The sequence below is a fragment of the Corticium candelabrum genome, chromosome 12 (assembly GCF_963422355.1).
Source record: "Corticium candelabrum chromosome 12, ooCorCand1.1, whole genome shotgun sequence".
In the NCBI taxonomy this organism is placed as follows: domain Eukaryota; kingdom Metazoa; phylum Porifera; class Homoscleromorpha; order Homosclerophorida; family Plakinidae; genus Corticium; species Corticium candelabrum.
Window position 1 is genome coordinate 6,948,156 of NC_085096.1, and position 12,747 is coordinate 6,960,902.

The 12,747-nt window shown below is 39.4% G+C and overlaps 1 protein-coding gene across 2 annotated transcripts in view; it reads left to right on the forward strand.

The window, feature by feature from the left end:
* LOC134187787 (NBAS subunit of NRZ tethering complex-like) overlaps positions 1–12,747 on the forward strand; it is a 46,840-nt gene that overhangs the window by 25,233 nt on the left and 8,860 nt on the right. For both annotated transcript variants that reach the window (XM_062655941.1, XM_062655942.1), the window contains exons 39-49: positions 452–528; positions 602–679; positions 735–856; positions 7,742–7,829; positions 7,900–7,947; positions 8,520–8,885; positions 9,211–9,426; positions 9,942–10,245; positions 11,447–11,513; positions 11,566–11,676; positions 11,732–11,807. In XM_062655941.1, the coding sequence (XP_062511925.1) occupies positions 452–528; positions 602–679; positions 735–856; positions 7,742–7,829; positions 7,900–7,947; positions 8,520–8,885; positions 9,211–9,426; positions 9,942–10,245; positions 11,447–11,513; positions 11,566–11,676; positions 11,732–11,807 (1,553 nt within the window). The remainder of the gene's footprint in view (positions 1–451; positions 529–601; positions 680–734; positions 857–7,741; positions 7,830–7,899; positions 7,948–8,519; positions 8,886–9,210; positions 9,427–9,941; positions 10,246–11,446; positions 11,514–11,565; positions 11,677–11,731; positions 11,808–12,747) is intronic.

Sequence of the window (12,747 nt, forward strand, 5' to 3'; positions counted from 1 at the left end):
GCTTCTCTCAACTCAGGAGTGTAAATGAGTACCTAATCATTGACTGGGGTGGCAAAGGCCTCCGACTGCAACAAAGTCTATCAGCCATTGGGGTCCTGGTGGGACTTTGGGTGCCCACATCACAGTTGTCTGGCGTCACAGTTAGGGCTCCTGTGAGTACCTGACCAGGCTCCAAGAGATTGCTTAGCACGGCCCATAGATCCTGCATAGTGCATAGGAACCCAGCCATCTGGCTGGGCCGTGATTGTCTAATGGCAGCTCATCTCTTTGTTCATTTGCCACTTTTGTGTGTGTCAATGAAAATATATATTTCCATGTGTCCATGCATGTGCATCTATTTAATTGCATATGAGTAATATGTTTATCATTATTTTCAAAATTGTTGTTTTAATGTAGGCCATTTTGTTCTTTCTCTTTGGAAGTTTTACATGACATAGTTGTATTTGTTTAGTACGTTTGGCTGCTAAGAAGCTGAGTATTATCGAGGAAGTTTTGAGGCAACCTGCAGCTTACAAGTCAGCAGCCAAGGTTAGAGACTTCAACTCATCTTTGTGCATTATAGTGCTGTTTACTTATTTATTTCTTTTTTTTGTGTTCATAGTTGGAGCAGCTTGGTGAGTTAGTCGGTGTTTCATCTGTTTCTGAAGTGAGAGTTTCAATTGCTGAATTTGCTATACAGGTAGGAGAATTGACTGGCAACTTTATAATGTCTAATTTAATAGTTTGTGATGTAGAACGACGACTACAAAACTGCTGCAACAATGTGTCAGTTACTGATTGACAAAAACTACAGTGATGCATGGCAGGTGTGTCGCCAGCTTGGAGAATGCAACAAGTTTGACGATCTGGATTTTAGGTCTGCATTTGTACATGCATTCTCTTCATATGTGCATTCTGGACGTTTCATTTCTACACTGTTACCTATGCATGTGTAAGCAGGGTGAAATGATCACTTGGGTGTGTTTGTCTGTCTGTCTGACTGACCATCTGTTTGTCTGTTTGTCTGTCTGTCTGTCTGTCTGTCTGTCTGTCTGTCTGTCTGTCTGTCTGTCTGTCTGTCTGTCCAATACATATATTTGAAACATGAATCTAGCAACATACGGTATGTAACTACGAGTCAAATTATACGGAATCACCTACAGACTACAGATATCAACTACAGAACCAACTGAGAACTAAAAATTACATTTTCTAACTACTAAAGAACCTAAAGAGGGTACAGTTATTACAACACTAATTATTGGAGATGAAAGCGGGTTGTTTTTGCGTGGACTCTGCAACCCAAGGATGACATCTTGCGTTGGATTACTCTAGCATTGCATCGCTGTAATTGAATGCTGAACCTTTTCCGCCAGTGATTCATAAATTGTGCCGAGTTGCGCCGACCATTTTTATCAAACGATTGAGATCCGAGAGAACGTAGGTATTGGTCTCCTTCATCACCCCATCTACCGAAGTGTTCAATGACTAAAGGCTTAAAGATTATTTGGTTGCCAGTTGGTAGCCTTTCATCTTGATATTTGATTTTTTTTTCTTTTCTTCTCTTCGCTTCGAAGCTAGACCATCTACTTTTGAGGATGAGGGAATTACCTCTGAGCTCCAGGGATGGGCAAGAGAGATGTCTAAATCAACACTCATACCAGAAGATGTATCAAGTGCTATAATGTCTGGTCTGTTATCCGAGTTTGAGTAGCGGTGTCTTGGCTCTCTCCTGTGTGGTATGTGAAGTTCGCGTAGACAATCAGCCCAAACATTTGCAATGGATTCGTGACTCCAAACTGGGCCACCACCAACCTTGCATGTTAAAAGATGATACCCGCTGTCATCAAGGTTTTTCTGTCTGTCTGTCTGTCTGTCTGTCTGTCTGTCTGTCTGTCTGTCGTTCTGTCTTTTATTTTCAACGTCAATACTGCCATACACTGATTATCAGTAAAAGGCACCACAGCTAAATAGTAGTTCTCGACCCATGGGTTGAGTACACAAGTCACATTAACGGAGACAAGTTGTAGTGAATAAGCATCTCTAATACAGTCAATGTTCTTCACTTGAAGGCTAATTTTCTTTGACAAAGCTTTAGCATTACATGATTGCAGAGCAACCAATAAGCATCACCTCCAATAATTCTTGAACTGGCCTCCATTTTTCTTACCAGATTCATCAACTGATTTTTCAGGCAGTTGATGGAGATAATTGTGTCTGTCTGTCTGCCTGTTTGTCTGTCGATTATTTATTAAACGCAAACTTTTATGTGTACAGAACACTAAAAGTTCAAGTCAGTAGAATCACAGTCACAGCAAACTACAAGTTAAAACTATGCGCAATGGTATTTCTAGATCAATTCTGTCTGACTGACCATATGTCTGTTTGTCTGTCTGTCTGTCTGTCTGTCTGTCTGTCTGTCTGTCTGTCAAATACATATATTTCGAATCCAAAGAAACTTCCATCAAGAGCTAAAAAGCTAGTCTTTAAGCAGAGTTCCTCTAAATCAACAGCAAACACTGAAGGCTACAACAGATGACCCCATAGGGGGTTAGAATACATTTAACCACTTTGTTTAAAACAAATTGATATTCGTCTATCTGTCTGTCAATACTTATATTTTCAAACATTGAATTATTATACATCAACTGAAAATCACTAATCACTATAGTAAAATTCAACTACCAGCAGTTACAAGCTCCTGAAGTCTTCAAACTACAGCTGCACGCACAAGAAAGAATACTAGGTAATAGAAAGTAAAGTTCAAGAATCCAACAGTGAGAAACAGGAAGAAACATGATGATTACAATCTCCATGGAAGATGCACTAGACTACAACGTGGACAAGGTAAGGCTGCGATAATCCAATGGAGACTGAAGCCATCGAATACAAAGGTTAAAGACTTAGGAAAGCAAAAGAGTATGAAGAGGATGACAACAGCTACTTGTGAATGATGCACTAGGCCACGTAAATATGGGCAAGGTAATGCTGCGATCATTCCACGAAACACTGAAGCCATGCAAGAGAAATCAGATGAAGACAGATGTGATGACAGCAGATTCTTCGGAAGACACACTAAACCACATGCACGTGGCCAAGATAAGGCAGCGATACATCCAACAGAATCTGAAGCCATCGAAGAGAAAACAGACGTAGACATGTGCACAGAGTCAGTGGCGGCAGCAAAGGTTGAGTACATCAATGAAGAAACGCCGTCGGCAAACAACAACAAAAGCGTTCATTCCAGATAAGGGGACCCCAACATTGAACTTGGTATGACACAAGAAGCGATAGTGGCAGACGCCACGAACACAACGAAACCTTCCAAAAACACTGCTGCTTTGTTGCTTTAGTTCTTCTTTCTTCTACGAAGGAGAACTGCTTCCAGATCTGGGACACTGTCTGTCTGTCTGTCTGTCTGTCTGTCTGTTGTAATTGTGTTCGTTTTCTTGTAATTAGAACCTATACTATAGTATAGAGTTATCATAGTTTGGTTATCTGTTATTGTAGTTATTCAGTGTTTTACACATTAGCAATAGTCTCGGACTATAGGTAGAACATTTCGTTTTAACAGTAACTGTTGTAGTAGTGAAGTTTGTTGTCAATAAACTTGATTCTGTCTGTCTGTCTGTCTTGTCATCAGCCAAAGAGAATAATGTAAACAGAGTCTCAGTTCCCATAGTATCGTCTGGTGTTGATATCCGTGGGGTGCCTATTGGCAATGATTGTTATGTCCAGTCTAGATGTAGCAAATCAGCAGCTGCAGGTGAAGGCCTTTGTTCTCAACTGCTCAACTTGAATAATCCTTAAAGTGCACTTCTCTTACTGCGGTACTGTCATGTGCCTACACTGAATCATTTAGCAAGGTGTTTGCCTCCTCCAGTTTTATACCAAGCTTCTCACATTCATGATCAGCTATCAAGCAATACTTTTGTGGCAATATTGGGGTTGAGTGCACTTGACGAGCTGACATGAAAGCAAGCTTCTCTTAAGATCAAGTTGGGAGGTTTTGGCATTACAAACGTGACACAAATCTCTGCTGCTGCTTTTTTGGGTTCATGGTGCTATTCATGAGCACAATTCCTTGAAGATTTCCATCTAGAATAGTTCTGTGTGACTACCTCAACTGTGCGAGTCCACCTCCTTTCTATCAGCATCTTTCCAAGGCAATAGCAAGCCTTCCTTCCACCTTAGGATTAGATGGAAAGAGAATGATACCATCAGCATCTTTGCAAGGCAATAGCAAGCCTTTCTTCCACCTTAGGATCAGATCTTAGTCTTTGTCTGGGCTTATGGCAAATCCAGTAAAACTCCAAAATCGCCTGAGCTCGGATATTGCTGAAGGGAATGCAGCAACATGTGTTATGCAAGCATCCTCTGTCAAACATGCTGCAAAAATAAGGTCATGTCAGGGACATGCAGCAGGATCATGGCTTCAAGCTATTCCTTCAGCATCAGATTTGTTCTAAAGTCTTCAGAATTTCGTGTGGCAGCATTTTTTAGACTTGGTATTTCTTACCATATTCCCAGATTGTTACGAAGTGTGATTGTGATCTGCAAGTTTGGCGGTGGTCCAGTATGGCAACACAATACAATCGTGTCAACTTGGGCTAAATGTTTAGACGAGTTAAATATTCCTCATCAAGTTGAGCCAAGAAATAGGTATACTGACTCTGAGAACAGGCCGGATATACAACATATGATTCCACTGGACACTTGACAAAAGACCTCGACATTTCACTTGCTCATCCACATTCTTGTGACACCGTACAATCAGCTGCCAAAATATCAGGTTATGCAGCTGAGTTGAGAGAAAAATGCAAAATGACAAAATATGGTCAACAGCAGTCTATAGCAGGATCTGATACAACATGTATTCCACTGGTTTTTTAACACTTTGGCTTCTGGGGCCATTTGGCTGAAGACTATCTCAATAAGATCTCCAAAATTTCAAAAGACGCAACAAATGGGAAAAGCAGCAAAACAGACTTTAAAGATAGATGGAGAAAGCAACTGTCTATAGTTGTACAGTCTTGCAACTCTTGTGTGATTTTTTAAAAAGTTGTTGAAGTTGTCTAAGTGCAATTTTGATGATTTTCTGTATGATAAAGACGTTCAACATTTTGTTCATTGACTGTTATTGTTATGCATACATAAAGTTAGCGATTGTCATTGGTAGAGTAAGAGTTCAAATATAACAATCTGTCTGTCTGTCTGTCTGTCTGTCTGTTTGCCAATGGTAGTATGTTTCATAAATTGTGCCTAAAACAATGGAACAAATAAGTAGTAATGTCCTCGAGTGTGTCAAACATTTTCTAAACATAATTTTTAAGGGCCAAAAGGCCTAGACGACTTCAAAGAGTTAATCAAAATGTAACATGCAAGTTCCTCTACTTTCTTGTATATCACCTTTGAATTGCACTTTTGTAGTTGATTTTCTTTTGTTGTCATTGTCATCTGTTGACCTCATTGACAACTGTTGACCTCATTGACAACTGATGCAAATATTTTCTGCCTGTTCTCCCCAATGTCCAAATTCTCTAAGCCATGTGGGAAACAAGTCAACCAATTTTGCAGCATGTTTATTGGGAAGACGTTGTACGCTGTATTTCTCAATTTTTGTTGCTCTGTCCACAATTTTTTTGACTTTGTGATACAAATAGAATCTATCTGTCTGTCTGTCTGTCTGTCTGTCTGTCTGTCTGTCAATACATATATTTTCAAACATGGAACTATTATACATCACTGCAAAACACACAACTATAACTAAAGTCCAACACTAGTAACAACATATACCTTGCAAACTACATATGAGAGGCTAGGCTCTAGAGCTAGGTACAAGATACGCAAGTCAGAAGAAATGAATCCAAAGAAGACCAGGAGATGGTGACGACAGAAAGCGAGAAGACTCACTAGGCCACGAGGGCAAGGTAAGGCTGCGATAATCCCAGATGCTGAAGTGACAAGATGGATGACAAGACGAAGAGGAAGACGAGATGATGACGACAGAATTTGGAGAACACGCACTAGGCCACGAGGGCAAGGTAAGGCTGCGATGATCCTAGACACTGAAGTCACGTATACAAGATGGACGACAACACGAAGGAAAGACGACATGATGACAACAGAATCTGGAGAAGACGCACTAGGCCACGAGGGCAAGGTAAGGCTGCAATAATCCCACACGCTGAAATCACAAGATGGACAATGAGACGAAGATGAGATGACGACGACAGAATTCGGAGAAAATGCACTAGACCACGAAGGCAAGGTAAGGCTGCGATGATCCCAGACACAAGAGTAAAGACAGAATGCAAACTCGATCACAACAAAGAAACATAAGCCACGGAAACAACATACAACGAAAAGCAACTCAACGAAAGCGTTCATTCCAGAAACAGGGACCCCATACAACCGAATAGGACTGACGCAACCGACAAAAGCGGAAAGAACCGCTGACGCCAAAAAGAATTCTGAAAAAGCTCTCCTCTTCTGTTGATGACTTCTACTTTGCAGAAACTGTAGGTTGCAAGCACCGCTTCCATTCATCCGGGGTCTGTCTGTCTGTCTGTCTGTCTTTATATTTCATACATATGAACTATTACAAGCTATAGTAGGAAAGTTTGTTATATATCAATTAGACCCACACGGGTCTCTAAAAAATTATCAAGTTAGGCTTTCTGTCTGTTTGTCTGTCTGTCAGTCTGTCTCTCTGTCTGTCTGTCTGTCTGTCTGTCTCAAATACATTTTTATAAATCAGTACTATTACAAGCTATATGACAATTTAAACTAAATAATTCTAAAAACTACACAAGACAAAACTACACTCTAAAGACACACTCTGTCTGTCTGTCTGTCTGTCTGTCTGTCTGTCTGTCTGTCAAAGAACATTAACGCTAATATACAGAAAAGGCTACATATAACACTAAGAGTACCAGATAAATGATCGTAGTGGTCGTAAACTGTCACCTAGTCATGGTGATATAGACAGATTGTTTGACTTGACATTCAAGGCCAAGTCCATTAGTTAATCTATGGTTTTGTTGTTTGCAAGAACTGGTTTGCTTTCACAAATTCCTAGCATATGTACAAGTAGAATCTATATGAGAATAAGTATCTGTCTGTCTATCTGTCTGTCTGTCTTCTGTTTTTCTGTCTCACCATAAAATTATGAGATCTTAAAATTTAGGAAGTGTGAGCAAATTATGAGCAACAGAGACAACCCAGTATTTGTCTGCTTGAAAGCATTGGACAAGGAGCATAAGCTCTACAAATTGTAGATCTTTGATCAGCTACACCTGTAGATCAAGCAGAAATCGATTACCAAATGTCAACACTTCATGCTTCACTGCAAGTTCTAAATGTCAACAAAAATCTGTTGGAAAGAAGAAAAACTAAGCATTCTTTGGTTTAAAGTAGTGGACATAACCCCCACGACATCACGGACTGCACCTACCACTGTCTGCGTGCTACATTAGATATTTACAATGTCAGCCACTAAGGGTGTGTGCTCTAGAGAGCTCTCATTTTACATTTGTATGTTCATGCTTTTTACTGTTTCTTTTTTAATTTTGGGACTTTAATGCATTTACTTGAATGAGGTCAACAGACTTTAGCTCAGTTTAATACTTGGATGGTTGATTTTTTTGTTGTTTGAATTGTAATTTTGTTGATTCTTTTGGCATAGAAAAGGTGCTTTGTTGTGTTTGTGTGCAGTTTGTTTGTTTGTTGTTTGTTCAATAGTGTGTGTGTATGTTTTCAGAAAGGAGTTGTTTGCATTTTCCTTGTCTCACTGTCCTTCCAACCAGATTGAGCCACTTCTTAGAGCATGTGGAATGTTGGAAGTTGAGGTGATACAATTTGGATGGAGCCTTAAGTGGAAATGATAGTGCTTATGTTGTGGTAATGGTTGTAATATAGGCCATGTTCATTGACACAGCCAAGAAGCAGGAAAGCCTATCTCTACAGGTGAAGTTTTTATGTATGTTTGCTCACTTGTTAATTACATTTTTATGTTCTCATATGACAGTCTCTTGTACTTATCTTAATTAATTAGTAGAGAAACGCAGCAGAACTCGTGTATATTGATTAATACAATAACAGGCTATATCAACATTGCTCTGGAGATGAAGTTTTGTCGTATTTGTGTGGAAGCATTGGGTCTAGAGATTGTCTTTTTTAAATACAATTTACACTATGGTGAATGACACACAGCGGTGGTCAATAATTGACACTTAAATGACTGAGGATTGCAGTGTCACCGGGCAATCAAGGTATCTGTTGGCATTTAGTAAATGGAGCAAATTTGCAATCTCTGTCTGTGCATGTATAAGTAAATGAGCATGAGCATATACATCGGGGCTATTGCAGGGTTCTAATATCTTCACAACAGCATGTTTTCATAAGGCTGGGAACTTTTAACAGGATTATAATTTAAGAAAGGCAATATTTGAGTAGGAACTAAAGTTTGCTCATTTTCTTTATTGTGGTTACTTCTGCAGAGTTCTGTAATTATTGAATATATATGCTGTTTATTATAGACAACATGGAGTCTGGTTGGTCGTAGCGCTGATGCTGTCCATGGTTTAGTTGGGCTTGGGGCTGGTGCAGTTAGTGGTTTTGTTAGTCGTTCAGCAGGAGCTGTGGAGTCACTAGTTGGAAGCAGGATGGATACTCGTGTGACACGATCTGCATCAGAACTGATGAATCATTGCCTTGGGTGGATGCAGAATACAAGCAAGTTGCTGAGACGTTCAACAAGTCAAAGAGCGCCTGATGGTCGACAGGAAGAGGAGCTACATGATGAAGATGAGCAAGATGAAGAGGAAGAACAATTGATGAATTGTGTTTCACAGTCAGCTCATTCTTTTTATGGCTCACTTATGCCATCTGATTTAGCCATTAAGGTTTGCTGAGTTTTGACATTAAGATATTGAAACAACAGCTTTCCACAAGGCTAGAGATTGTCGGTCTGCATGTCTAATTGTATGCCTTTTGTCAATGTGCTTGTCATCTTTAGCTGCCTGTTTCTTCTGTATATGTATGTGGTTACATATGTTGATATATGTGTTTGTTTGCCGGCTTGTTTGTTTGGTTTACCTGGCATGCTTGCATGAATGCTTGCTTGTCTGCCTGCTTTCTTGAAGCAACGTTGACTTTTGCCTTTGATCTGATGCAGCTTTCAGTGTTTGTCATGATTAGACAATATGCTGTTAACAATTGTTTGTGTAGCATTCATTTGACTACAATATGTTTGAAGAAAAACGTGAAGATGTCAATCATGAGCTCATTGTAAATAAGAACCTTATCAGAATGGCCAAACTGGCAGAAGCACGTTGCCATGGAGAGGAAAGCGAGCAAACTTCAGATGCTCTTGTGCAGCTGGCTATGCACACTCTTTGCACAGATCTGACACTGGCATTGGGCTATCTGTTGGCTCTACCTCAGGTAAATTCTATGTCAACTACTTTCCGATTTGTTGATTCATTTTAATAAATTTATAACATCCATTTTTATGTAATTTTAGTGATTATTGTTTGTTAGTGTATTGCTATTTCAAGTACTTTTTATTGCGTATTGACAAGTAAACATGTTGATTTGTATTGTATGTTGGACGTACTGTAGGATGTTTGCTTGCACAAGGAATAGAAGATTGACATGCAATAAGAATTAATTAAATAGCAAAACCGACATACAGTATAGATAGAAGTGCATGGACATGCAGACAAGCATGAGAAATGGGCAGACATCAAATAAACACACAGATGGAAAGACTGTCAGAGATGCAGACAGACTAGATCAGCAATCAGCAGTTGTTTGCTAGATAGTTTAGTCTGTCGTTTGTGGCTCTGTCGCTGGACATTTCTTTCAGTCTGTGATGAGTGAATGTATTAGTGTTGATCTATAAATATATTAATTTTTAATTTATGTTTGTATGTAAACTTTATCTGTTTATTCGGTAGGCTGAGTTTGCAGAAGAATGTTTCCAGAGACTTCTACCAACACAGTTGTCTCTTCAGCTTGCCATATACTATTATGCTCTACACATTTATGTTGCAACTACGGCAATCAACCATCTGCAACCACAGTCTAGTCAACATCCTTACTGTCATTCCCCTGCCGATCTTGTTCAACATGTTACAGGCTATGCATGTCAAGAAACAAACAAAGACGTGGCAGTTGCACAGCATATTAGTCAACTAAAGCTCTACCAGGAGAAGCTGATTGACTTTGGATATGCACGGAAACTCTCACAACTAGACAGATGTAAGTTGTGGGATGTTATACAATATATGTATGTACTTAAACAGCAAATTCACATGTAGTTTATGTGGCTGCAGTCACATGCTACATTTTGAAGTACAGCAACTAATGTGTTATGCAGTAGATTAACTAATTAATTAGTTAATTGATTAATTATTAGTTAGATGTCATTAATAAAGCCTAGGTGCACATGAGCAGTGACAGTTACAATAGTCTACCAGTGTGTGTGTGTGCGTGTGTGTGTGTGTGTGTGTGTGTGTGTGTGTGTGTGTGTGTGCATTTGTGTTTGTGTTTTCATGTGTGTGTGTGTTTGTTTGTGTGTGTTTGTGTTTGTTTGTGTGTGTTTGTGTTTGTTTGTGTGTGTTTGTGTTTGTTTGCATGTGTGTTTGTGTATGTCTGTGCATGTTGTGTTTGCATGTGTGTTTGTGTGTGTGTGTGTGTGTGTGTGCGTGTGTGTGTGTCTGTCTGTCTGTCTGTCTGTCTGTCTGTGTGTGTGTGTGTGTGTGTGTGTGTGTGTGTGTGTGTGTGTTGGTCATCATGCTGATTTCTTGTCTGGACACTAAAACTCTCGATTAACAGCATGCAGATAGGATTTTGATTATACGAGGACATGTCTAAAGTAACATGATTGCAGAAAGAAGTCGTCATTTGAGAGAAAATCTGGCAATACTCAGTAGGTTGCTGCATGTACTTATGCATGTGCGGGTTAGTGTGAATGCAGTGTTTATTTGCGACAGTCGCTAACCCATAGCTCTTTGGCAACGAATATTATCTTCATGCAACAACAACAAAGAAGCAACATTGAAGTGTCTCACTACAGCATTTTGCTATTTTCAATCAACTTGACATTTTGCTACATAACATCGTGCAAGCACACATAATTTTTATACACAATCAGCACCAAGGGTTGGTACTTAAATTCACTTTATTAGTGAAGTAACTGTTTTATTGATTGACAGATTAATTTCCCAATGGTTTCAAGTTGGTACAATACTGCATTCTAGACTTGACCCAATTTCACTCTGCCTTTGTCGTTTCCAAATTCTTTTCCCCAGCTTTGCTACCTCCAGGAAAGATAATCCAGAAACAACGAGAGCATAGTGAAACTGGGTCGAGTTTGACTTCATATACATATTTAGTGGTAAAAGTACAACTTTAATTTTGCAAGAACAATCAACAGAGTTTAAAGTTTGATTCACTGCAGCTATAGATTCGAGTTTGTTTGCTCAAGATGAAGAATACAGACAACAAACAGTTTTCAACCTCTCCAGGTGACAATATTATTATCATCTATTGTTATGATATCATGTTGTCTTTGTGTAGAACTATTGATGAGGAGAGATATAGTACAGCTTTAGCAGTAGCTAAGAGATACAATGTTCCTCTATTTGATGTTCTGTTTTGTCACCTCAAGTGGTTGCTAACCAAAAGCGAGTAAGTCGTAGTTAGAACACTAGAGTTGGGATTATGTGTAGAGCGGTGTCTATAGAATGAATGTTAACGCATTGGAACAGAGACTGCAGACCCTCGGCATAATTCGTCTCCTACTGGAGAAACCCACAAAGGTATACAATGTTTTTTGCAATTGATGTAAGGACTTGAGAGGAACGAGCATGCCCTAGGGTATAGATAGCAAAACACTTTGTTCTTTTGGAGTTCGACGGGCTTTGCATATACATGACTGTAGAGTGAAGAGTTTGACAGATTTATGCAGATGTTAGCATGGTCATCAAGTGTGGGTTTTGTTTAGTGCTGCAAGCTACTGTGGTTTGTATGCACTTAAGAAACTATTTTCATTGACTTTGGATTCTAGCATGCTGCACTTTGGTTGGATTATTTAGTGCATACGTTTTAAATTTAGAAAACAATAGTTTAGTATATAAAACAACAATTTTAGCAGTAAGTATAGTGGGTTATGACCATGAGTCATGCATACAGGATACTTTAGTAGTGCACAAGGACAACCTAGCATGTTAGTAAAGAATGAAACTTTTATCAGAAGTTTATCAAGGGGTGCATTTATTTGACATCTACCGGAATCTGTAGTACAGTATGTAGAAATGTTTGATTGACTTCAACCTCTACCAGAAAACTATACCAACTCTACCAGCCTTGACCACACCTCCCGATCTGGCTCTGTATGGTAGAACTTAGTAGAAGGGTGTGTCACGCATTCTCATTTACTCCCAACTGCTTGTTGTCAAACGATCTGATGGCAAACCATTTAGGGATAGGGACATGTAGATTTGTGCCTAATGCTACTATGACAGTGGAGGAAGGAGTAGTTGGCCCTTTGACCTGGTGTCCGAGGTGACGTGCACGTGCTTTATAGCAGGATATATAAATCTGTCAGTTTCTACAAACCCTAGCTTGTGCTCGGTTGGGTAGAGTCTACCAGCTGCTATGAAAGTCTAGCAGCCTCTTCTGTAGTAGAGGGCAAACAAATACTAGACTTGTGTGCAGTAGTGAGCTTGCTCATAATCTGGACAGTGATATTTAAGTTAT